This window comes from Schistocerca americana, chromosome 2 (genome assembly GCF_021461395.2).
Source record: "Schistocerca americana isolate TAMUIC-IGC-003095 chromosome 2, iqSchAmer2.1, whole genome shotgun sequence".
NCBI lineage: Eukaryota > Metazoa > Arthropoda > Insecta > Orthoptera > Acrididae > Schistocerca > Schistocerca americana.
In genome coordinates, this window is record NC_060120.1 from 1,048,899,898 (window position 1) to 1,048,925,914 (window position 26,017).

General features: G+C 42.0%; 1 protein-coding gene across 1 annotated transcript in view; it reads right to left on the reverse strand.

Moving 5' to 3' along the window:
- Nucleotides 1–21,136, reverse strand: part of LOC124594664 (leucine-rich repeat and calponin homology domain-containing protein) — a gene marked incomplete at its 5' end in the record, with an annotated part of 256,146 nt that extends 235,010 nt beyond the window's left edge. The window contains one exon of the mRNA XM_047133034.1: nt 21,104–21,136. Coding sequence (XP_046988990.1) covers nt 21,104–21,136 — 33 coding nt within the window. The remainder of the gene's footprint in view (nt 1–21,103) is intronic.
- Nucleotides 21,137–26,017: the final 4,881 nt, after the last annotated feature.

The window sequence follows — 26,017 nt, forward strand, 5'->3', positions numbered from 1 at the left end:
CGGTTCACGTCCACGCTGTCGCGGTATGCTACCAGTGTTAAAGACTGCGATGGAGCTCCGTATGCCACGGCAAACTGGCTGACACTGACGGCGGCGGTGCACAAATGCTGCGCAGCTAGCGCCATTCGACGGCCAACACCGCGGTTCCTGGTGTGTCCGCCGTGCCGTGCGTGTGATCATTGCTTGTACAGCCCTCTCGCAGTGTCCGGAGCAAGTATGGTGGGTCCGACACACCGGTGTCAATGTGTTCTTTTTCCCATTTCCAGGAGTGTATTTTCAACATAATATCCGTACAAATTAAGGCACTTGTCAAAGCAGTGCACCAGCTTCTTAATTCCATCGTCATAAAATGCTGCCAGCTGAGACTTCAACCACGCACGAACGTGTGCGCGCAATTCCTCGTCACTGCTGAACAGCTGTGTTGCGATGCGACCCAGGTCTTCGAGTGTGGGAACAAGTGAAAATCATGCCGACCAATGTCCATACTACATGGTGGATGACCAAAGTAATCTCATCCTAAACGACCCAAGATCCGTAGCGTTCGAATGGCTGTGTAGGGTCGTGCGAATGAAAAAAACTTGGAACGCAACTCTCTTCGCCGCTCGTTTTGCACCGCTCTTCTTAATTCATTTAACGTTTCACAATATCTCTCGCTAACTACTGTTCCACCATAATCGAGTAAATCCACCAGAAGCACACACTCTCTTTCCAAAAAACACAGTCGCCATAATCATTCTTGAGGGCAATGTTTGCTAACATTCTTTTGGTTTCCTGGGGGAAGTCGCCTGATCCTAGGTCCATAGGCTGTTGGCGCGTATCACCAGCCACCAACTGCACCAAAGTCTCTTTTCTAACGACACGATCGGGAAGAGATTCACCAGGTTTGTTGTAGGCCTCCAGAAATGTCAAAGATTCTACCATATGAAACTTCCTGGCAGATTAAACTGTATGCCGGACCGAGACTCGATCTCGGGACCTTTGCCTTTCGCGGGCAGGTGCTCTAACATCTGCTACCCAAGCACGACTCACGCCACGTCCTCACAGCTTTACTTCCGCCAGTACCTCGTCTCCTACCTTGTCATACGCTGCTTTTCGTGGTCTTCTGAGCAGAGTTTCGGTACCCATCTGGCACAAAACTTGTGATAGCTAAGGTCTTACGTCACAATGAAACAACAAAGTTCGTGAAATTTGATCCATACACCGATCAAAGTTCCCGCTAAATTTCAACTGGACTCTTATTCATTTATTGCACTCCACAAGTCATAGGATTTTCTATTGCAGCACTCATTTTAAACATTCACAGTGAACAACGCAGAGGCAACACGCATCGCAGACAATCACAGGTCGATGCGTAGTGATTCAGCAGACGCGCAGCGACGAGTTCCTTTCTGAATAGCCCTCGCATTTTAATGATTTTAATGTGGAATTGCATGTCGCCATTCGATAGAGCAGTCTCAAATCAGCCTAGTTTGACATTCGGTATAACGATATGTATAAGGAAAAACAGAAAACGTCAATAGTAAGTAGTAGGCCTACTCCACCAGTGACTGAGCACAGCTGGTGCTTGGCGGTAGCAGACGGATAGAGCGGAAAATTATCGTTCCCATATTTCGAATAGTAACTTCGTGAATAATTCGCAGAAAGAACGTGTAAACAGGACTGCCTCTAATCTGTCAGAAATGTCCAGATTGCTCTAGGGTCATTCAGGTCATCCCTGCAAGTAATGTACCTTGATTGAGTGATAGTGTGATCTACATTATAATTCATCTGCGTACTGGCCCTCTGCAAAAATTTCATGCAAGATGAGGCCGAGATGTTTGTTCCTAGAGACGAGATTTTCAGTCTGAACGTTAACCGTTCTCTGTTGTGTACGCATAATCTGAAGCTGTGTTTTTCTAGAGGAATGCAGTCAATGAAAGAACGGAAAAATTAAAATTGTTTTCAATTACAAGAAGTGGACTAGAGATGCGAAAAAGGATGTTCAAATGGTTCAAATGGCTCTGAGCACTATGGGACTTAACATCTGTGGTCATCAGTCCCATAGAACTTAGAACTACTTAAACCTAACTAACCTAAGGACATCACACACATCCACGCCCGAGGCAGGATTCGCACCTGCGACCGTAGCAGTCGCACGGTTCCGGACTGAGCGCCTAGAACCGCTAGACCACCGCGGCCGGCGAAAAAGGATGTAATTTTATCCTAGTTCAGTTGCTTTATCCTTCTGTCCATTATTTATCGTCAATTTAACGTTTCCATTGTCTCCGTGTTATTATTATTTTAGTATTTTTCAGAAAATCTTCTGCATTTATAAGTATGTAAATAGGAAATATAACTGAAACGTTCAATTGGGAACAACTGTTTGGTACATGCTGCGGCCCGATTGGAAAAATGTCAAAGTTAATATGGTACACCTATCAAAGCCGCAGAAAATGAAATGGAAGAAGCGACTGGGGAACGTACGTAGGAGTGTCATGGAGTAACTCGTGAGCAACCGCTCACTACAACTTCAATTGCTACAGTACTATAATTACAATACTCTATAGACTTTACATTGTGTGATGGCCCACTGTGAAGTCATTAACTTCTATCAAGTGAGTATATTTGCAAAATGGTTGAATCGGTTCAAAGATGGTTCAAATGGCTCTGAGCACTATGGGACTTAACATCTGAGACTTAACATCTGAGGTCATCAGTCCCCTAGAACTTAGAACTACTTTAACTTAACTAACCTAAGGACAACACACATATCCATGCCCGAGGCTGGATTCGAACATGTGACCGTAGCAGTCGCGCGGTTCCGGACTGTAGCGCCTAGAACAGCTCGGCAACAGCGGCCGGTCGGATTAATCGGCGTCTAACAGTGTACTGTCATTTACATTCATTGTTAAAGGAGAAAAATCTGATTCTGACATTCATCTCAGACTCCGGCGTGCATACTGAAATGTGAGTCAACATTTTTAAGAAAGGAATGAAAAACTTAAAGGACAAATCAGAACCCTGCAACTGCCTACCGCTACACACCAAAGACAGAGTCTATGAGTTATTACAGAATACAAGCGAATCACTGTGATTTAAATCGCAAGAACGTTTGTAATACGACGGGTCCATAGCACATCTTGTATCGTGCACTTACATTCAGTTACCATTGTTAGCAATGTGGTAAAGCGTGAAAGCGTGAACTTGCATCGTTATCCTTTCAGTTCTTGCTCTAAGGGGGCTAAGCAGGTTGTAAGCTTGTTGATGCGCAGAATATCTAATAATAAATCAGTAATTAAATATATAGGTCCAAAACCGTTAGTATATTTACAATGTGCAGCCGATATTTTTATAGGCTGGTACTCGACACTCTTTCTGTGCTTTTCTTCGATACATCGATGACCGGTAATTACACTGGGTGATCAAAAAGTCAGTATAAATTTGACAACTGAATAAATCACTGAATAATGTAGATAGAGAGGTACAAATTAACACACATGCTTGGAATGACATGGGGTTTTATTAGAACCAAAAAAATACAAACGTTCAAAAAATGTCCGACAGATGGCGCTTCATCTGATCAGAATAGCAATAATTAGCATAACAAAGTAAGACAAAGCAAAGATGATGTTCTTTACAGGAAATGCTCAATATGTCCACCATCATTCCTCAATAGCTGTAGTCGAGGAATAATGTTGTGAACAGCACTGTAAAGCATGTCCGGAGTTATGGTGAGGCATTGGCGTCGGATGTTGTCTTTCAGCATCCCTAGAGATGTCGGTCGATCACGATACACTTGCGACTTCAGGTAGCCCCAAAGCCAATAACCACACGGACCGAGGTCTGGGGACCTGGGAGGCCAAGCACGACGAAAGCGTCACCTTCCGCAGTGCGGCATACGCGGATGACGTCGGTGTGTTTGTAGCAAACGCCAGGGACATCGATTCAGTTCGCCGAGTCCTCAACGTTTATGAACGAGCATCCGGTGCCATGTTAAATTCCAACAAAACGGTGCTAATCCCGCTAGGACCACGATCATTGACCATCGAACGTCCATGTTACCAGATTGTGGGGGAACAACGTATCTTGGGCCTTGAGGTGACTGCCTGTCCGTAGCGCATGTTAACACTCACGTGGAGGCGAATTCTCACGCGCATCAGAGCACTTTGCCTGAGTCACGCTGATCGACGAGTAGACCTCCATCAACGAATCCAACTGATTAATACTTACATCCTAGCACGGGCATGGTATGTAGCACAACTCCTTACGCTACCGAAACAAACCGGCAGAGCCATCTCACAAACAGTATATTGGCTATTGTGGCGGCATGCACTATTCAAAGTTGATGCGCAGACTTGTACACTGCCAAAGGTCGATGGTGGCCTTGGACTCATTGACTTTCCCCGCAAACGTGCGGCCCTCCTGATTCACCGTATCGCCACATTGCGTGAGATTGACCCAGGTGCGACAACGGCGGTGCTTTTCGACCGTTATTGCCCATCATCGGCGCGTGCACCAGTATGTTTGACACATATTCCGTTCCGGATGACGACAGTCAAGGACTATTACCTCAATCAAAGTTACGGCCTAACAGTGGCCATCCCACACCACATAAATTGGAGGACAGACGACCGTCGGTCATCTGGCACCAAGCTTGGGCCAGTATCAACCACACAGCCCTTTCCACGGAAGCTTCAGCGCTATGGTATCGCGTGGTGAACAATTTAATATCCACTAATCATCGTCTGGCGGCCATCCGCCTACGGCCCTCGGCTGCTTGCGGCCGACGTGGTGACGTAGACACCAGAGAGAATCGTCTCTTATGCCCTCATGTCACAGAAGTGTGGGACCTTGCACGTGTGGTATTAGCTCTGATCGGTGGGACTACACCGGACAATGTGTCAATCGACTGGTTCCTTACCCCTGATATTCAGACCAATCCCCGAACACGACGTAACGCAATGGTGTGGCTCTTGGGCCACACCATTTTTACGATCTATGACCTTTGCCTCACCGATGCTGTCTCTTTCATGGACTACCTTTGGAGCCAGCATCGCCTGGCGAAATCTGACCGGAAATATACCATTACTTTTGCAAGATTTCTTAAAGTTGCAATGGTTCATGGTTATCAAAAGGTGTTCCGGGCTGACTAAGGCCCCTCGTACAAGAACTGCCTGAGTGTATCCCTGGATCTTTGTCACTCTGACTTTCAAACTACCCTTGACTTGCCTATACCCCAGATTTGACATTGGCCTTCTGGGCATCACTATAGTAGACCTATGATACTTGGAAATTGTGTAAACCTTGTATGAAAAATTATTGGAAAATTGGAAACCACGTAATCTATCTTAGAGGATTATTACTTCGTTAATTCTATGGGCGATGGGATTATCTCGCCAGTTTGTTTTTAATTTGAGTGTGCTGCCGTCCCTGTTTTTATTTTGCCTTCATTTCTGTCTTTATTTGTTTCTTTCTCTTTAGTTTCTAAAATCATCACTTGCTTCACACCTGCAGAGGGAGGTGTGTTTCTGAGTAGTGTGTCGTCGCCCCCTCAGGCATAGCAGAGTATGCCTCCGCTTTTATTTCCGTTTATGGCAATAAGTCTTGCTACTAAGAGCACCCTGCTTTACGTGCTGCGTCGACACTAGAGGATGGCGGCATTTTTGGAGATGAAAAGGTAGGGCTATAGGGGAGGTAAGAGGGAAAAAAAAGCGGTGGCAGAGCACACGATCATCACCAAACGACGCGCGCAAGAGATCTTCCGCGCGTCTAGCAATATTACGTTTTCGAATTTATACTGACTTTTTGATCACACGGTATTTCTTTTAAATATCGATGTATCGGATTCCCGATATTTTTAAAAATATCAACAGTCCTACTCTTTGAGTAAGAACTGGCTGCCACTCCTCCACAGACATTTCACTGAAAAGTGCCCTCAGCTGAGTTCAAGCCGTCATAAGCGCGAAGCGTCGACACACCACATATTAACATCCACATGTAAGTGTCCGTATACTTTTGATCATATAATGTATTTTGAATTCATCGTCGCTCGCTACCTGAAAAAGCTGTTGTCATTTTATCGGCACGGGTACCTTCAAAGTGGCAGCGCTAAGACGGAATTACCGCAGGAACACGCGCTCAGATAAGCGGACAGGAATAACACGGCCGGTGAGGGCGGAAGCGCACGCGGACGGACGAGGCAAGGTTCACACCTGGCGGATGACAACACAGGGGCGCGGAGGAGGGCGGGGCGGGGCGGGGTCAGCGACCGCGCGACCAGCTGGAAGCTGCGCCCTGGCAGGCAGGCTACCCGCCGTGCCTCGCCGCGCCGCCGGCCAGGCACGCGCTCCGCCGAGCTCGCGAGTGGTCGGCCACGTGGAAGCGCCGGTGGGCGGGGTCGCTGCCGCTACGCGCTACAGCTGGGCCGACACCCAGCGGAAACTGCAGCGAGCGGAGGCTGCGCTGCCCTTGGCAGCAGGACAGCCTGCGTAGCACGGACAGCAACACGCTTGCTTCTTTGAAATTAGTGACATCTGAGCCCGAAAAGGTGCAAGTATCAGTGTTAAAGGAAGACCCGTCAGACCAAAGAACCTTTACTTTTTATTCATTTATCGACGTTTGATGTACAACGGGCTGTTGACTGGTTACTGTGGGGTGAGGCGTGGAGAGGCCGAACAGTCATTCGCCTCCCTCCCTTCCGCCCCGCGGTTGCCAATAGCCTGTGTTATTGGCCATTCGAAACATACTGCATCACCAGTAGTAAGTTGTAAGCCTTGTTGTGTTCATTGTTATCCATTGCAGTTTCTTCCATATTCTACTAGCTGTGCCCGGCACAGGGTTGAAGCTTCACCAGGTTAATGCTTTTATGTCAAGCCTTTTTACCCCAAAAAATTCAGCCGTAAAGTTTCCTACTGCAACAATAAATATTTCCAGATAAGACGAACAAGCAAATATTTTTATGTATTAGTTTTAAAGCATCAGTGAAAAGGGAGCAAATTTCAGTGAAACTTCCTTGGAGATTTCACATCCACATTAAAAACAAGAAACGAACGAGAATATTCAACTATTCGTCACGTTTTACCTGAAGAAAACAGAACGTATAACGTGACGAAACACATTTCGAGAAGATTTGAGCGATTATCATCCTGCCAATATCAGTACATTGAAGAGGTGAGACGATTACGTCACTCGAATCTGATCAGTCTGTCACAGTTATAATGTTCACGTAACTACATTCATGAAAATGATTCTAGAACTGGACTTACAATTCTGTGTGAATACCGAGCCAGGTGCTGCAATGACCAAATCCGCGTCCGGCCATCCAAACTTACGTTTACCGTGATTCCCCTAAATCGCTCTAGCTTTGCCAGGATGGTTCCTTTGCAACGGCGTGCTCGATTTCCTTTCCCTTCATTGAAACATTTCGAGCTTGCGCTCCGACTGTAATGACCTCGATGTCGACGAGACGTTAATGTCTGATCTTCCTCCCTTCTGTCTCCACCACGTATAACGACTCGCAGCAGTATATCTGCCGCGCACATTCTTCTCAGCCGCCGACAGTATATATCATGTGACGTCAAAAAAAGTAACAACATACAGAATGCATAATAGCAGATAACACATTAGAATACATCATGGTACTTGGTGACAGATACAATTCCTTTACATCAATGGGTGGGGGGAGACTCAAGAACGCTACAAATGCGCTAATTTATTACGAAATTGTGGCAGTATTTTCTGGTTATACAATGGCTTTCATAAATTGAAAATACGCACTATAAGCTCACAGACAATCCGTGGTATGTTAGCACATAATTATATAGAGCGTATCATAACTCACAGCGAAAACTGACACCGGTGAGAGTGTACAATAAAAGAGTAAATACGTTCCAGTAAACAAGATATCGCAAATGCGTCGTTTGCAAGATAACTGCAAATGCGTGGTTAAGAAGCGCCAAGGACATAACTATGAAATAGTCTTCTAGTTACTTCACATGTATTTCAAGTGAACTTCTCGACTAAGTCCAAAGGTAATTGGCCTGATATTTCACGCATGGCCTACCCTACTAAAAAGTACAACACTCCTACAGTATGCTACATGTTACAATTTACTGAACACTCGTACCTAATAAATGAGATGTTGCACCTACTGTTCTCGCATTTGGATGTAATTAAACACTAGTCTCTGCTATGTGTGTCAAGAATTCTTTCAAACACCGCACCCCTACCCTCGCGGATCATATCGTACACCTTAACAAAACAGCACAATTCGCTGCTCCAGTTTTTTTCAACAGTGTCGTTATGTGTATCGTACATGAAAGTTTTGAGATGACTCCAGGTATATGCAGAGGACTGAGGTCAGGTGATCTTTGAGGACAAGGTATAGACCCGCTCGACTTATTCATCGTGGACCATAGTAGCGCATTATACGTCATCGTATGCCAGCAGAAAAATACGCTGGTTCCCCGCCATTCGTGTACCACATTCCTCAGCGATGGGCGATCGGTGAAATCTGGGACAGTCAGAGAAGTACTTCACTGAAAAATTTAAATTTACATTCAATAGTTCGTATAAAACCACACATTTGCAATTCCAAATACGGCTCTTTTTTGGATCCTTGCTTACTAGCGCATTTTTGCTGCTACATCACATACTATCTCTTTTCATTTTTGCTTTATTATGATACACCTGAAGATACTGCAAGTGAATTCCATGGTGCAAGTGGATATTCTAGTGTTAAACAGGATTTTTAATTTTCGCAAAGCTGCTTGCTCATTGTGACATATGTACTGGAAAAGAACGTGTGGTTTAAATCACCTTCTGATGACGAACCGCACGTACAAGTTGGGGCGTTTCTGTGACTATCGTGTGGAGCGTGGTGAACGTAGATAGGCGTTAGACATCGTTTACTCCAAGCGCAACTCGTTAACCATGACCATCTGAGGGAGGGAGTTTCTTAAAAGATCTAGTTGGTGAACATTTAATGATATCTCCTCACCAATTTATAAAAATCCGATATTAAGACCGTATCTACCAACATTCTTCTGCATAAGGATATTAACGTATAACAATACGCATAGATTGTTGTCACATTTGCAGCTTGACTTCACGGAAGGAGCATCACCTGAAAATGCACCTTTTTTTTGTCTGTGAGGCACTTGCAGGACTACATGCTGAGATGACATTACGTTATCTTCTTCTACTTAACACATGCTTTTGTATGGACCGCGTACGTTGGAACATTACGGAGTTGTGGAAAATACTGAGCAATTGCTGTCCAAACTGAAAACCGGTCAACTTACTAAATCAACAGAACTTTCGAATACGATTAGACATCAGCTGTAATATTTATTAGTGGCATTGTAAAATACAGACATTTCAAAATCGTATACCATGTCAGGGTAAGCCACAAAGGACGAAAATAGTCTCTCGTTGTGCGGAACACGCACTTCGGGACGTGGACACGGTGGCATATGGAGATTTGGATCACAGATAACCAAAGTGGTTCAGGCGAACGCTCGCTTTAACCGGCTGGAAACCCGTGTTCGTGTCCCAGCGCGGCACGAATTTTCATGTGTCACTAAAAATTTGTGCAGATGGCCTATAATCATATTCGCAATTTGCGAATACATCTCTTATTTCATACGACGGTAGATTGTCAGCGGTGTCTGTATGTCTGAAGGACATTGCATAGTACTACACAGACACTGTGAAATACGAACATTGCAAAATTGTATTACTAAATTGATACTGTAACACACTCACGTCTTCGTGCTTTTCCTAACAGCTTTCTAGAAGTTACTGAGTAATTCCTTCCCTGACCAAGTAGTTTCAGTTCGCTTGGTGTCACAGAATCAGGCGAGAGAAAATTCATTGACATTAAGGTATTAAAGTTATGTATATGCACCACTCATGGAGATTAAAACGTTATAAAATATCTAACTTCTAGCCTTCAGCACCCGTAAAACGTATGAAGATCTCGAATATATTGTCCGTGCATGTCTGTTGTTTCCAGTGGAAATTCTGAGCTATTGGGCAGGTGTGAATAGTACCGAACTATCAGTTTAATAAGTCATGATTGTAAAATACTGTCACGAATTATTAACAGAAAATGGGGAAACTGGTAGATGCCTACTTCGGGGAAGATCAGTTTTGGTTACAGAGAAATGTTGGAACACACGAGCCAATAATGAACCTAAGACTTATGTTAGAAAATTACTCTTTAAATTTTTGACGGTAGTTATTTACAACTTGTAGAGGAACCAGACGGTAGTTGTAAGAGTCGAAGGGCATGAAAGGCAGGAAGCAGATGAGAATGGAATGAGACACGACTGTAGCCTATCCCTAATGTTTTTCAGTCTGTACATTGAGCAAGCTGTGAAGTAAGGATGAGAAAAACCGGTTGGTGAAAACCAACACCAGTATCTTAGTTCTGAATAACCGGTATTTTTCGATATTTGTTTGGTCTCTATCATAACAGGTACTTTTTGTATTTCACTAATAACCGAGTAAATTAAACGAAATATCAATTATTTACGGCAGCAGTGTTAAATGTTTTCGTTTTCCATAGACCATTCTTTTTTTTTTTTTTAAAAAAAAAGTACTAATTTTTATTCGTAAAATTTGAACTGACTTTGAAATATTGAGTTATTGTAGAAAATGGGAAAAGCGACCAGTGGTATTTTCATACTACACAATAAAAATAGAAGATAGCTGATCAGGTGCCTGTAGCCCTTGAATGTGCACAAATTAACACGAAAAACAGAATTCTTCAACCTCAGATTTCACCCATTACCAGTGAATACTGGTAATGCCCAAATATTGGTATGATTTCCGATTAGAACATGATTTTTAGTTGAGTTTCAGAAAATTAGAATCAACGGAGAAAAACAGGTGATTTTTATAGTACTCAACCACCCATAATTTTTCGAGAAAAGCACCGAACGGTTGACGGACTAAGTTGTCTTTTATTTGCCTATTTAATTTAATATTACGAGTCTATGTATCTTGAAACTGAGAGAGTCAAAAATTTTTCAATCTCTATTCAATTTCTACGTTTATTACGGGAAATGACAGAAATAAAAGACCGATAAAGGTTGTTTTGAGCGGTTTTCCAGTCAGGTTAAAATGGCGTGGGGAAAAAGAACTGTATAAACGAAAACAGATTATTACAGCGGAAACCGCCATCCCCACTGTGAAGGAAAGCAAGGAGAAATCTGTACAGAGAATTAAAGCTCAGAGAGAAGAAAAAAAGAACTTTCCTGTTTGCCAATGCCATTGCCATTGCCATTGTGTCAAACAGCAAACGACTTGGAAATGCAACTGAATAGCATGGACAGTGTGGTAAAAGGAGGATGCGAGATGAACATTAACAAAAGGAAAACTAGTGTAATGCAATGCCGTCGAATTAAGTCAGGCAGTCCTGAAGGAATTACATTAGGAAATGATACACTGAAAGTAGTAGATGAGCTTTGTTACTAGATGACGGCCGAAGTAGAGGGGATATAAAATTTAGACTGACAACGCCTAGAAAAGCGTTTCTGAAGAAGAGAATTTGTTACATCGAATATAAATTTAAGGGTTACAAAGTCTTTTCTAAAGGCATTTGTCTGGAGTGTAGCCTTGTAAGAAAGCGAAACGTGGACGATAAGAGATGAGTACAGAAGGCAGGTTAAAATGGATGTGGGATGCAGTAGTTATTCGGAGATGAACAGGTTTACACAGGATAGAGTAGCGTGGAAAACTTCGGACTGGCAGCAGCAGCAGCAGCAGCAACAACAGGCACTGTGAATGTGATTGTATTCGTTCGCCACACATTGTACACAATTTTCCCTTAAGAGTGGAATAGAATAACTGCACTTAATTAAGAACAACCAAATTTAGCATATAAGAATATCGTGGAATGCCAATACGTGTCAAATTCGTGTATTTATTGTAATTTTCGAGGTAACTACTTTCTGTACTTTCGTGGTGCAAGCAGAGTGGGTTCCGAGGAGACCAGGCATCCTGATCGCGGTCTTTCAGCTGGGACCAATCCTGGAGTGCAGGCATGGTAGCAACAAAGTATAGTATTTATTTTAACAGTGATTTTTGTGTGTTGAACTAACTGCACATGTTTTAAAATTCGCGAACTAACACGAAATATAGCGCTACAGAGTAGCAAACTATCGCACATTCGGCCACCTGTTACACAGCACGAATTTGAGCCAAGGAAGCGTGACATTTTGTTTACTTTTAATAATGAGTATTTTGTAGCAAGTACCACGTAGGGTTATAATATTAATAAAATAATGATGTATTACGGCTACCGCTGACAGAGTGATATAAGGATTCATTTTTCGCACTAAGGAACGCACAGCGAATCAGACAGTGGAAAGTGCCACCTGTCACGAGCACAACGAATTGTATAGCGTGGATGCAGATGCTACCTCCTCCTGAGTCAGCGCAGTGATTAGCAGGGGCAGCACGCTCTCTGACTGGCCGCTTCTGCCTTGTGACCCCCTCCCATCCCCCGCTCTCGCACAGAACGGGGTGACACGGCGCCGGCCGAGTCGGTGCGGTAACAAGCCGCTCTGTACTCGCGCTGTGACGGCTGGCGCCCCGCAGCTTGTCGCCAATTACAGGCGCGGCCGGCACTGGCAGTTAACGTCACTCAGCGGGCACGCTCCCCCATCGCCTCTCGTGTTACTCTCTCAACTGGCCGGCCGCACAAAAAGCGTCCCACAGCGCCGACGGCCCTCTCGGATCTGCGGACGCACATTCTCTGCTGCACGTTTCTTGCTCAGGTGTTCAAACACGCAGTTCTGTCTTCCGCTGTCAGGAATGAATCAAAGGGGGAGGGGGTGATCGTATCACCACTCCCTCAAAAGATTCTGGTACAGCCTCTCGAGTTTCCAACGCTAACTTTCGGCGAATACAGTGCCATGAAGACTACACAGTCTCGGAGATGGCAAGAAATTCTAAAACGCAAAGGCTGCGCTTAATAAAAGAATACAATAATTTGTAGTTGCTTGCGGGAGGGCTTGCCCACATTTATAGGCTTACTACCTGGCCGACAACAATCTAGCCACGCAAAGCAGTACCCCTAGCATTACCAACGGGGGGGCCTCGTAGGCCCACTGACTCAGTTTTTCTATGTTGTATCCACACCCTTTGATATATGAACTTGAAAGCAAAGGTAATTGTTCGTTATTGAATGTACTATTGAGTCATTACAGAATTTCGGAATAAAAATGTAATTAAAATTCATTTACTTGATTTAATTCTCTGTGGGCCTTAGAAGCCCACCCGTTGGTAATAGCAAGGAAAGATTTACGAGGTTGAGTCTCTCGTTTCAAATTCTTACCATGAAACGAATTTTGGCATTGTTGCCTTCAGACATATTATTATGAAGCGGACCATTGTTATTTTCAGTGTTTCTGCTGCTGTTGAACCAGCAACATGAGTAGACATCGTTTACGTGATAGTTCCATTGAAAGAGTGCTAGAAGAAGTTTCGGACGAATCAGATTTAGAGGAAAGTGAAGTGGATGATGATGTGGAAGAAATTAGAACTGATTCATCGTCTGAAAATGAAGATGAGGTTGAAGCCAATCCACCAGATGATAATGATACGGAATGTGATAAATTCATTGCAAAAAGTGGACGAGAGTATATTACGAAGCCATCTCGACAATATCGGCGTTCTGTACAAAATATAATGCGAGAAAGAATGGGGCTAGGACAACAAGGAAGAATTGCGTCTCCGAAAGAGGCTATAGAGCTCTTTTTTACACCTCAAATTATGAATCTAATAAAACTACACTCAAATGAAGAGGCTTCTCGACTAGGTATTCAGCACACAGATGAAGATGAGTTATTTTGTTATATAGGACTCTTCCTAATCATGGGTTCAAATCATGACAATAAGATACCTGTCCAAGATTTATGGTCTTTGCTTCAGGGCCGACAAGTGTACTATGGATCAATGAGTCGGACCCGATTTTTCGAATTGACTAAAATATTGAGGTTTGATGATAAGAACACAAGAGAAATTCGTCGCCAGACTGACAAGTTTGCTCCAATGAGGGAAATTTTTGAAAGCTTCAATTCTTCACTTCCATTGTATTTCATTCCTGGTCTACATACATCAGTGGATGAGATGTTGTCTTTGTTCCGTGGTCGCTGTCCATTCAAGGTGTTTCTAAAAGAAAAACCTGGAAAATACGGCATTCTAATTCGAATGCTGTCTGATTCTGAGACTAGATACGTGATCAGCATGGACATCTATACAGGCAAGTCAGGAAATACACAGCATTCAAATGGACCGATGGAAATTGTAAAGAGACTAATAAAACCTATTGAAAAATCAGGCCGTAATGTTACCACAGATCGGTACTATACTTCAGTGGAGCTTGCTGAGACTCTATGGAATGATTTTCACCTCACACTTGTTGGCACCCTACAGTCTAACAGACGACACATACCTGAAGAGCTGAAGACTACAACTGGCCGCAGTTTACACTCTTCCATCTTTGCTTATACTGACCCTCAGACACAGAGGCCACCAGTTACTCTTGCATCAACGCTAGTCCGCGAGAAGCCAAAACGACTGCTGTTGATGCTTTCAACTTATCACTCAGAAGGGGTGTTGAATGAAGACTCAAAAAAGACTAACATAAATCTTTTTTATAACTCTACAAAGGGAGGCGTGGACACCATAGACCAGATGGCAAGACACTACAGCACAAAGAGAGGAACAAGAAGATGGCCTTTGTCCCTCTTCTACACACTCATTGACATAGCAGCAATAAATGCATATTCACTCTTCCTCCTCAACTTTCCGAATTGGAAAAAGAATTTGCTAAACCGCAGAAGAGTTTTTATCACTAACTTAGGTCTCGAACTAATAAGATCTCAAGTAGATAAACGGGCACAAAATTTGTATGGACTTCAGAAGCCAGTAATAATGGCAATGGAAAGCATCACACAACGGAAGCTCAGCTGCTCTGTAGAACCATCATCCTCAACAGCAGAACCAGGAACACGTGGACGGTGTCACCTATGCTGCCAAGAAGCTGCATCTAAAAAGATCAAATACAACAAGCTGGGAAAGTCAACTGTTACCTGCTCTCAGTGCCACAAACACGTCTGTGGGAAACACTGCAGGAAGACAGTGTTGTGTGCGTCGCAGAATGAGACAGTAAATTTTGTTTGCTTCATGTAGTGTATCGAATTAAAAAAGTCGTTTTTATAAGAAAACACTATTTTGAAACATTATTCCAAAAATATATAAACTGAATCTCGTGATTTGTTCATTTTATTCCTATTATAATAACATCTTTTATTATCCAGTATACAAAAACAATGTCTAAGCATTTTGAATTGTTATTAGAGGTATCAGAAGTAAATAAACTTGATTTATGATAAAATAAATTGTGGTATTCTTTATGGGCCTTTGAGGCCCCCCCCCGTTGGTATTACATGTAACAAAAAATACGTTGGTAATGCTAGGGGTACGGTCCCAGTCTGACCACATCTCCAACCAACAATAAATCCTACACGTTCCTAAGTCCACAGACAGAACCAGCAAGCCACGGGAAGTTGAGTAAGATGGTTCAAATGGCTCTGAGCACTATGGGACTCAACTGCTGAGGTCATTAGTCCCCTAGAACTTAGAACTAGTTAAACCTAACTAACCTAAGGACATCACAAACATCCATGCCCGAGGCAGGATTCGAACCTGCGACCGTAGCGGTCTTGCGGTTCCAGACTGCAGCGCCTTTAACCGCACGGCCACTTCGGCCGGCGTTGAGTAAGAAGACAAAACAATAAAGACCTCTCAAAAAACATCCCAGACGTAGATGGAAACGGCGGAAGGAACACCATTTCTCTCATTCAAACACCCCGCGATCATAGTCTGCTGACCTGTGTTCACAATCTTAGTGCTTGGTGAAATATTGGTGACTGTGAATACAGGCTTCGATTTTATATTGTGTAAATTTTGACGCTATCATAGTTGTGAGAGTTTACTGATGTTATAGTTCTTAAATTAACTGTGTGACATGTACTTTTCAAAGTTTCGAAATATATTTTTCACAGGCTTTATTTTTCTGAAACGCAATTTCTTGTACTATTCACTAGTGTAATAAATTATTATTACTATTATTATTATTATTATTTCTTTACTTTCTCAGACGTTAAGTCTGGCTAAAAATGGAAAGTGACGCGTACCTTGATCAAGCGTGACTTCCTTTTAACTGTACGGTATATGTTATATTGCATTTAGGAACTTTCGGGTAATTGAACATGTATCTATAATTATGGATGTCTGTAGTTGTATATATAAGTTTGGATGTAGTTGTATTGCATTGATGTACTGGTGTATACTGTGTGGTATGTCCCTTGTAGTTGATAGTATAATTGGTATAATGTCTACATTATCCTGATGCCACATGTCCTTGACTTCCTCAGCCAGTTGGATGTATTTTTCAACTTTTTCTCCTGTTTTCTTTTGTATATTTGTTGTATTGGGTATGGATATTTCGATTAGTTGTGTTAATTTCTTCTTTTTATTCGTGAGTATGATGTCAGGTTTGTTATGTGGTGTTGTTTCATCTCTTATAATGGTTCTGTTCCAGTATAATTTGTATTCATCATTCTCCAGTACATTTTGTGGTGCATACTTGTATGTGGGAACGTGTTATTTTATTAGTTTATATTGTATGGCAAGTTGTTGGTGAATTATTTTTGCTACATTGTCATGTCTTCTGGGGTATTCTGTATTTGCTAATATTGTACATCCGCTTGTGATGTGATCTACTGTTTCTATTTGTTGTTTGCAAAGTCCGCATTTATCTGTTGTGGTATTGGGATCTTTAATAATATGCTTGCTGTAATATCTGGTGTTTATTGTTTGATCCTGTATTGCAAACATGGATCCTTCCGTCTCACTGTATATACTGCCTTTTTCTAGCCATGTGTTGGATGCGTCTTGATCGATGTGTGGCTGTGTTAGATGATAAGCATGCTTGCTATGTAGTGTTTTCTTTTTCCAATTTACTTTCTTCGTATCTATTGATGCTTTGTGATCTAAAGGGTTGTAGAAGTGGTTATGAAATTGCAGTGGTGTAGCCGATGTATTTATATGAGTGATTGCTTTGTGTATTTTGCTAGTTTCTGCTCGTTCTAGTAAGAATTTTCTTAAATTGTCTACCTGTCCGTAATGTAGGTTTTTTATGTCGATGAATCCCCTTCCTCCTTCCTTTCTGCTCAATGTGAATCTTTCTGCTGCTGAATGTATGTGATGTATTCTATATTTGTGGCATTGTGATCGTGTAAGTGTATTGAGTGCTTCTAGGTCTGTGTTACTCCATTTCACTACTCCAAATGAGTAGGTCAATATTGGTATAGCATAAGTATTTATAGCTTTTGTCTTGTTTCTTGCTGTCATTCTGTTTTCAGTATTTTTGTTAGTCTTTGTCTATATTTTTCTTTTAGTTCTTCCTTAATAATTGTATTATCTATTCCTATTTTTTGTCTGTATCCTAGATATTTATAGGCACCTGTTCTTTCCATCGCTTCTATGCAGTCGCTGTGGTTATCCAATATGTAATCTTCTTGTTTAGTGTGTTTTCCCTTGACTATGCTATTTTTCTTACATTTGTCTGTGCCAAAGTCCATATTTATATCATTGCTGAATACTTCTGTTATCTTTAGTAACTGGTTAAGTTGTTGATTTGTTGCTGCCAGTAGTTTTAGATCATCCATTAATAGCAAATGTGTGATTTTGTGTTGGTATGTTCCAGTAATATTGTATCCATAATTTGTATTATTTAGCATGTTGGATAGTGGGTTCAGAGCAAGGCAGAACCAGAAAGGACTTAATGAGTCTCCTTGGTATATTCCACGCTTAATCTGTATTGGCTGTGATGTGATATTATTTTAATTTGTTTGGATATTAAGTGTGGTTTTCCAATTTTTCATTACTATGTTTAGGAACTGTATCAATTTAGGATCTACATTGTATACTTCCAATATCTGTAGTAAGCGACCTTTGTTTAGTTTTAGCTTGATATGTCACCTCTGCATCTATTATCAGTTGCTCTTTACACCCTCGTGCTCCTTTGCAACAGCCTTTTTGTTCTTCATTGATAATTTTGTTCTGTGTTGTATGTGTCATTAAATTCTGTGTAATGACTGAAGTTAATATTTTGTATATTGTTGGCAGGCATGTTATGGGGCGATATTTAGCTGGGTTTGCTGTGTCTGCTTCATCTTTAGGTTTCAGATAAGTTATTCCTTGTGTAAGTGTATCAGGGAATGTGTATGGGTCTGCAATGTAACTGTTAAATAATTTTGTTAGATGTGAATGTGTTGAGGTGAACTTCTTTAGCCAGAAATTTGCTATTTTAAATTTTCCAGGGGCTTTCCAATTGTGAGTAGAATTAATTGCTTGGGTGACTTCATGTTGCAAAATTATCACTTCAGGCATCCGCGGTATCATCTTGTATGTGTCTGTTTCTGCTTGTATCCACCGTGCATGCCTGTTATGTTGTACCGGGTTAGATCATATGTTGCTCCAGAAGTGTTCCATGTCTGTTATGTTTAGTGGATTGTCTATTTTAATGTGTGTATTATCTATTGTCTGGTAAAATTTCTTTTGGTTTGTGTTGAATGTTTGGTTTTGTTTCCTTCTATTTTCACTTTTTTTGTATCTTCTGAGTCGTTTGGCCAATGCTTGTAATTTCTGCTTCTTTTCATCTAATTGCTCTATCGCTTCTTGTTGTGAGAATTTACCTAACCTCTTTCGTTTTCTGTCTGATATTTCATTTCTTATAAATTGTGTTAGCTGTCCGATGTCTTTTTCAGTTTTTCTATTCTGATCTGTAGCCTGTGTTGCCATGCTGGTTTTGTGGGTTTCTTCTGTGTGTTGGTTGGTTCTGATCTCTGCCTAGTGTGTATATTTAGTGTAGTGAGTGCTCCTATATAAACCAGTAGTTGTAACTCTTCCATAGTTGTATTTTCATTTATTTTGTTGTGTATGATTGTGTTGATAGTTGTTATTGTTGTTTCGACTTGTGGGTTATTTCGTGGTCTATGCAAGAAAGGTCTAAAGTCTGTATATGTATTCTATATATGTCAGTTGAAATTTTTCTTCTACATCTAACATGTGTGTCACTTCGTATTCTATTTGTGCTTGTTCTGGTGGCTGTCTTAAGATTTCGTTTTCCTCTGATTTTTTAATTGATGTGTGTTCTTTGTTTGTTTGCTCTGGGATGTTTGAGTCGATTACTGCATTTTCTTCTTCTTCTTCTGAGTGCACATTATTTTGTTCCAGTATCTGTTGTACTTGTTGTTTGATGTTTTCTAATTCTGACTGGGGTATCCCGTTATTTTTGATTATTACACGAATCTGATCAGCTAGTCGTTGTTCTGTTAAAATTTTTAATTCTGGGTATCTGGTAATAAATGTTGTGTATACTTGTGATCGGTATCCAGTTGTGTTGGTTCCTAGGTTTGTTGCTTGGTAATAACAGAACATGAGGTGTCGATTAACTTCATCTGACCATCTCATCCTCTGTCTTTGTTTTCCTTCTAGTGTGGTCGCAGGAAGCATATCCTGCAAAACACCTCTATTTGGATTTAAATCATTTTCCAGTTGGCTAGCAGTGTCGTTAGCGTTGTGGGTGGGCATAGGGTTCAAGCGTCGTCCCCGATCATGACAGCGCTTGTCCTAGGCTTCTTTAGTTCTGTCCTGAACCAACTAATCACACTAAAAGGGGGGTTAGCCCTATTAGTGGTTTGTTCTTTTCGTCGCCTTTTACGACTGGCAGAACATACCGGAGTCCTATTCATTTCCCGGGCTTCCACGGTTTTTATTATTATTATTATTATTTATTCCTTGTCTATGACGTTAACGTCTATAACACTACGGAGCATCACAACGATCAAACAACTTCACAACAATGGAATAGAGAGTGTGCTTCTGGCATTTGCTTTGTTTCTCGTGCGAACTTGCAGCGTACTTTACAAAAGCGTCGCAAAGACCACCCGTGTAATCGGGCTGTTGCCTTGCCACTTCTGCTGCGCAAAGCATGCACCTTCTTGTAGGAAACTTGACCGGACACGAAAATTGCCCCTAGTTCAAGGATGATTAAAATTAAGATCAGATTTTGACATCCTTAGAAGCATTAGCAAGATCTACGAGTATAACACAGGTGAATATCCAGATTTGTATGTAGCTTCTGTAGGATACTGAGACTTTAAACTTCGTATTTGTTATTTAAATATTAACAAGATCGTAAAGAATGACACGCTGTTTTACGAAGATTACATATGGCGGCATGATGCTATACGGAACGATGACGAGATCCGTTGTCGAGCGAGACAGTTTTGTAATCAATAAAAAAAGAAAATTTTATTCAAGAGGTTCAATAGTTTTCAAAGTATGATGTGGTACGTTTCAAACTGTTTCCGGACAGAAAAAATTTATTCGTTTCAGAGCAACTAACGTAACTGCAGCCCTAACTCCGATTTAGAAGGATATTTTGACACGATTAGATACAATATCGAGACCTAAGCCGTATGTGTATTTTAGATCTTTTAGGTAATGTTTGTAGAAGAACAAAACGTGACAGGGATTTTCTATGGCCGCAGCGAGCGGGACGCTGTGGTGGCTGCCTGCAAACAGAACTTTGAACATAACAGTCAGCTGCCAACTATCAATAGTAGCTTTTTATTTCCTTTCCTTACGCGTTCATAGGATTCTGGACACATTTTTCCAACTGCGCTGTGTTTGTAAATTGTTTCCTCCTCCCTTCGCCGACACAAGTTCCTGGGTCCTGCAGAGATGCAGCCATTCAGTGGCAGACTTCAGTTTTATCAATTACAGAAGTTCCACGTGTGTGTCCTTGGCTTTTCCTGTTTATGTGAGTGAACTTTTAACCCGAAGTGGGAAAAGAGTTGTCCAAATGTTGTGGAGAATGACTTGCGATCCTCGTATACTCTGCTGGTCACACAGTTCGGCTGTCGTGCCAACACAAGGATTCGAACAATGTCCAGCGCCATTCTCTGTTTCTGAGAGCACCCGTCGGACCAGGTCACAATTTGTTTTTAATAGTATCACCTCCAAGAACTGTACTTACTAATAACTCCCGGTGAAACGACGTGAGCACAATTTACCTGCAAAAAGAAGAAAACAACATTGTTAGTGGAATAAGTAGCTGCGAATGAAAGCATAGGTACAATATACACTAGAAAAAGAACATTCTTTCCGCTCTAATGGACGAAAAAAATTCATTTTAAAAGCAACTTGTAACAAGGCCAACGTTAACTTAGGTGATTCCCTGTTCATTTCATTACATACCAGGCATGAATTTGTAATGAAGAAGACCTTGGAGATATTTCATCAATACATGTTTTTTATTTGTTGTTCTAGCAACCAATTTGAAGCGACTGCTGGGATAAGCCACAGGCTGCTCTTGCCCCCCACCAATGTCCTATTGAGCTCGCAATCCGAACTGAATAACCTGTGTTACAACTGGATGTTAAGTTCTACGTATTTTTCCTTCCTTCCTCATTTATTTACGTTTTCATGTTTAACAGCTCATAAACCTCGAGGACATTAAATACCGAGCATTTCTCAGTTGCTAAAGACAGCACACAACCGACACAATATCTAAAACAAGGACTGTGACAAATGAGCTAAGTAAATGGATGTAGTTCCACAATTTGTGTGCAAATTTTCTACTAAAGGAAACAAGCTCTCAAACTTCCATTTTTGTAAAGAAATCATGAGGAAATGTGGTGGTTGGTGGAGGTGGTTTCAAATTTCACTAGGAACCATACCTTGATACGACAGTCTGCATGATCTTTACCATCACCGTCGAGCGTTAAACTACAGCACGTCCAAGAATGGCGGTCGTTTCACCTTTCCTAAAAACAATTCAGCTGACGCTACATGTCGTCATTTCCGCGGCGTGAAAGCACTCCCGATTCCCAAACCAGGGTGTCTCTTTACTGCCGTAGGCTCTTGCCACCATTTCATTGGTCGGCTCGCCATCATAAACACATTGGCGTGCAACCCCCACTCCTGCACCTGCGCGCTTCGCTGTCCACTGCTGTCGGACCCAAACTGTAGATGCTAAGACAATACAGCGAGCATTAGTTTTTCCATATTTGCACCTGCACTGATGACGCGATTCGGTGCAATAATTTTTCTGTTGCGCGTAATTTACCGAGTGGTCAGCAGGAAGTCTTTATACCCAAAGGAAGAAATGAGGAAAAGGAGAATGGTGCGAGGCATTCTGCTTTAAGGTAGCAAGTACAGAATATTCCGTGCCGTAAATACAAAAAAATACGCAATTAGTTTTTTGTTTGTTTGCAGGCAATGACTACGATCCTCATCCACATTGCCACATAACGCTGCAAGAGCAGACATAACAAAATGGCGCAGTTCATGTATAAAGTGGAGTAGCGTGCGGTAACTCGTTTTCTGCATTTGAAGGTGAACAATGCTGACCAACCCATGGTAGAAGCGTACGCCAACAATATACCATCAGATAGCACGGTGGTTACGTCACACGCCACTTCCAGCGTGATCAAATAAGTCCGCGTCCGGCCCTGGTAGCTGAGTGGTCAGCGTGACAGACTGTCAATCCTAAGGTCCCGGGTTCGATTCCCGGCTGGGTCGGAGATTTTCTCCGCTCAGGGTGTTGTGTTGTGTTGTCCTGATCATCATCATTTCATCCCCATAGACACGCAGGTCGCCGAAGTGGCGTCAACTCGAAAGACCTGCACCAGGCGAACGGTCTACCCGACGGGAGGCCCTAGCCACACGACATTTCATTTCAAGTAAGTCCGCCACTAGCAACGGATGGTGAACCGTTGACAGCGCCGAGCCGTGCGTGCTGGCGAAACGTCAAAATAGTTGTTAAACTGACGTCAGCCGAAGATCCAGAGACAAAACCCAACAGGCAATACGTTTCTGTGAAGAACCGAGAATTGCAGAAGATGAGACGGACCTGGTGCTTGAAGATCGGTATAATCACAATCGAGATGATAGCGGAGAAAGTGAAAGTCAGTCAAGGGTCGCTTTTTAACATCGTGCAAGACAGTTTAGACATGACACCTGTTAAAAAGAGCCAATCAAAATTAAGTAACCAGCGACAATGCTGCAGCTATCTCAGACTAATGCAGATTATTCCTTTAGACGTCTGATCACCACTGCTGAATGCTGTGGGTATCAAGGCAATGGAAAAAGCAGGCACTGAAAACCTGTTTATTCACTATCGCCGAACACCAAACAACCGTCGGGCAACGTGTTTCTTGGGACTGCCGCGTTGTGGTGGTAAAAGATTATTCTCGTAAGGTGCGAATCATCAAACAAAGGAGATAGTACTGAAGTCTGACGTGGTCCTGTGAGGTTGTCATGACGAAGGCGTCGCGGAAGGTGTCCAAGGTGGTGTTTCTACTCCAGGTGCACAGGACACAGTCACATATAATGCTTATTTGAGCTATCAAATTTTGCCTCAACCCCAGAATTCTCTCGACATAGCACCAAGTGACTTCTTACTCTTGCCTCGGATCAAGAGACATTGCGTGCCAGCATTTCCAGAAAAACCACGAGTTAATTCTCGAGGCCGAAATATTCCTAAAGAGCCAAAATGCAGACTCTCGCGACCAATATCTCCACAAAGTCATTTGTCGTTGGGAAAAATACGTCGATCTGAAGGCAGAATATTTAGAAAAGGGCTATTACCATCACCAAGTTTAATGGTCGCAACTTGATTATTTTCCAGGTGATAGTTAAAACTTTATAGCTACGCCTCCTACACGTAATAACATGAACGAACCTCTCAGCAACATATTGTGTATTGTCAGTCTTCCAGCACTTTTCTTGCGAATAGTTATCCCTCGAAGGTAATCCGCAGCAACCGCACACCAACGACTGTATAAAGGCCACAGAAGGTCAGCTCCGAAGCAACATAACTGACCTTCGTATTCCTTGATACAGCGAAAGGTAACTTCATTCAAACATACTGAACTAAGTATGATAAGTGAATCACCTACGAACAAAACTGTTCGGACAAATATTTGTAGTGTTCGCTCTCTTCACCGACCCCACAATTTTAGTATCGCAGATTACAGCCAAGTTCTAACACATGAAGATCGAAATGATGCAGATCGCATTAAACATGACAATTACTTGTTCAGAAGCTACAAATCTGAATATGTGCTTGCGTATTGCTACATCATTTGCTGTTAACAATTATTCATAATTTTAATTAACTACTGTCTTCACTCCAACAACTTGATTCATGTGATCACAGAGAGTAACTGTGATTTAATCCGTTGAAGATGCTGACAACTTTCAGTGATTACAGCGGAGGGTCAACATAATACTACCTGTCTGTTGGCGTCTGCATCGGTAAGTGCGTTATGACAACATTTCCCGCAGCGTTTACTTGGTGAAGGCGACAACACTTCTCAGAATACTGGAGTTGCATGAATCCACGTGGTGTGTAACATGTGTCATTCAGCTACTGTGCGGAATGGTGGGCTCCAATACAAGCCTCAACCACGGAGTAGAAACAGTTGTTCGGTATGAGATATGCACCGACGTTGTACAGATTAATGCTCTTACAAGAAGAGAAATGGTTCAACAAAATATAAAATGCACTAAGTTGGGAAGATATGAAAGTACATCTATGTCGTCAAGTAAAGAGTTGAAGACTGTAAGAGTAAAGATTAATACTGAGCAGCTGATGTAATTATCTCCGACTCAGCCTTCTGGGAGAAGACGATATGGTCATTTATTTGTGTGGTCGTGGAAAAGAAAAATTGTTTTATGTATCGAAGAATATCGACAGCTTCAGAGACTAAAGACAAAAACTGATAAGTCAGTAAGGTGGGTGATTATAAAGTATTTTGTTGGTGGAGGATGGTAATTTTGTGTTGCGCTGCATAGGACAGAGAAGCTGTGCAGTGGCAATAAGATGTCTACCACACAATTTTCGACGTCAGTTGTATTCATGGTCTCAGAACGCCACAGCTCAGAAAGAAATGCAGACAGTTCTTAATCAGTACGGCTGAGTAACAGCGGACAATGGTGACTATAATGATGAAAGCTTATCGGGTTATTAGCAGGGTAGCAGCGTTGAAAACGCAGAAAATATCTAAAGTATTCGTCCTAGCCATCTTCTACAGCTACACGACTTCTCTACAGTCCACACTTGTGAGTGCTTGGCGGAAGGCTCATAGAAACATTTTCAAACAATTTCTCGACCGTTCCATTCTTAAACAGCACTTGGGAAAAATCAACACCTCTATCTTTCCATGCGAATTTTGATTTCTCTTGTTTTATTAATGTGGTCATTTCTCCCTACGAAGGTGGGAATCAACAAAAAGCTTTCTCATCCGGAGGACAAAGTTGGTAATTGAAATTTCGTAAAAAGATCTCGCCGTAAAGAAAAACGCCATGGTTTTAATGACTGCCACCCCAACTCTCGTTGTTATATCCGTGACACTCTTTCGTCTCCGTAACGCGCAGTAATACTCTAGGAGGAGACGAACGAGCGTAGTGTGGGCAGTCTCTTCAGTAGAACTGATGCATCTTCTAAGTGTTCCGCCAATAAAACTCAGTCTTTGGTTCGCCTTCTCCACAACATTTTCTATGAGACCGTTCCAATTTAAATCGTTTCTAATTGTAATCATCCTTCAGGTTTTTAACTGAATTTACTAGCTTTAAATTTGTAATATTTACGTGGGACAGATATGTAACTTTTTTTTGTACTCATGTGGAGAGTAAACCGCACTTTTCGCATCCAGCGAATATCTTGTCTAAATCATTTTGTGTTTCGCACTGATCTTCTGACGAGTTTACTACACGGTAGATGACTGCTTCATCTTCAAATATTCTAAGAGATCTGCTCAGATTGTCTCCTAAGTCGTTTATATAGATTAGAAAAGCACAGCACCCGTGGTCTAAGGGTTATGTCTTTGTTTAGTAAGCAAAATGTCCTCGGTCCCGGCTTCGATTCTCGCCACTACTTAAATAA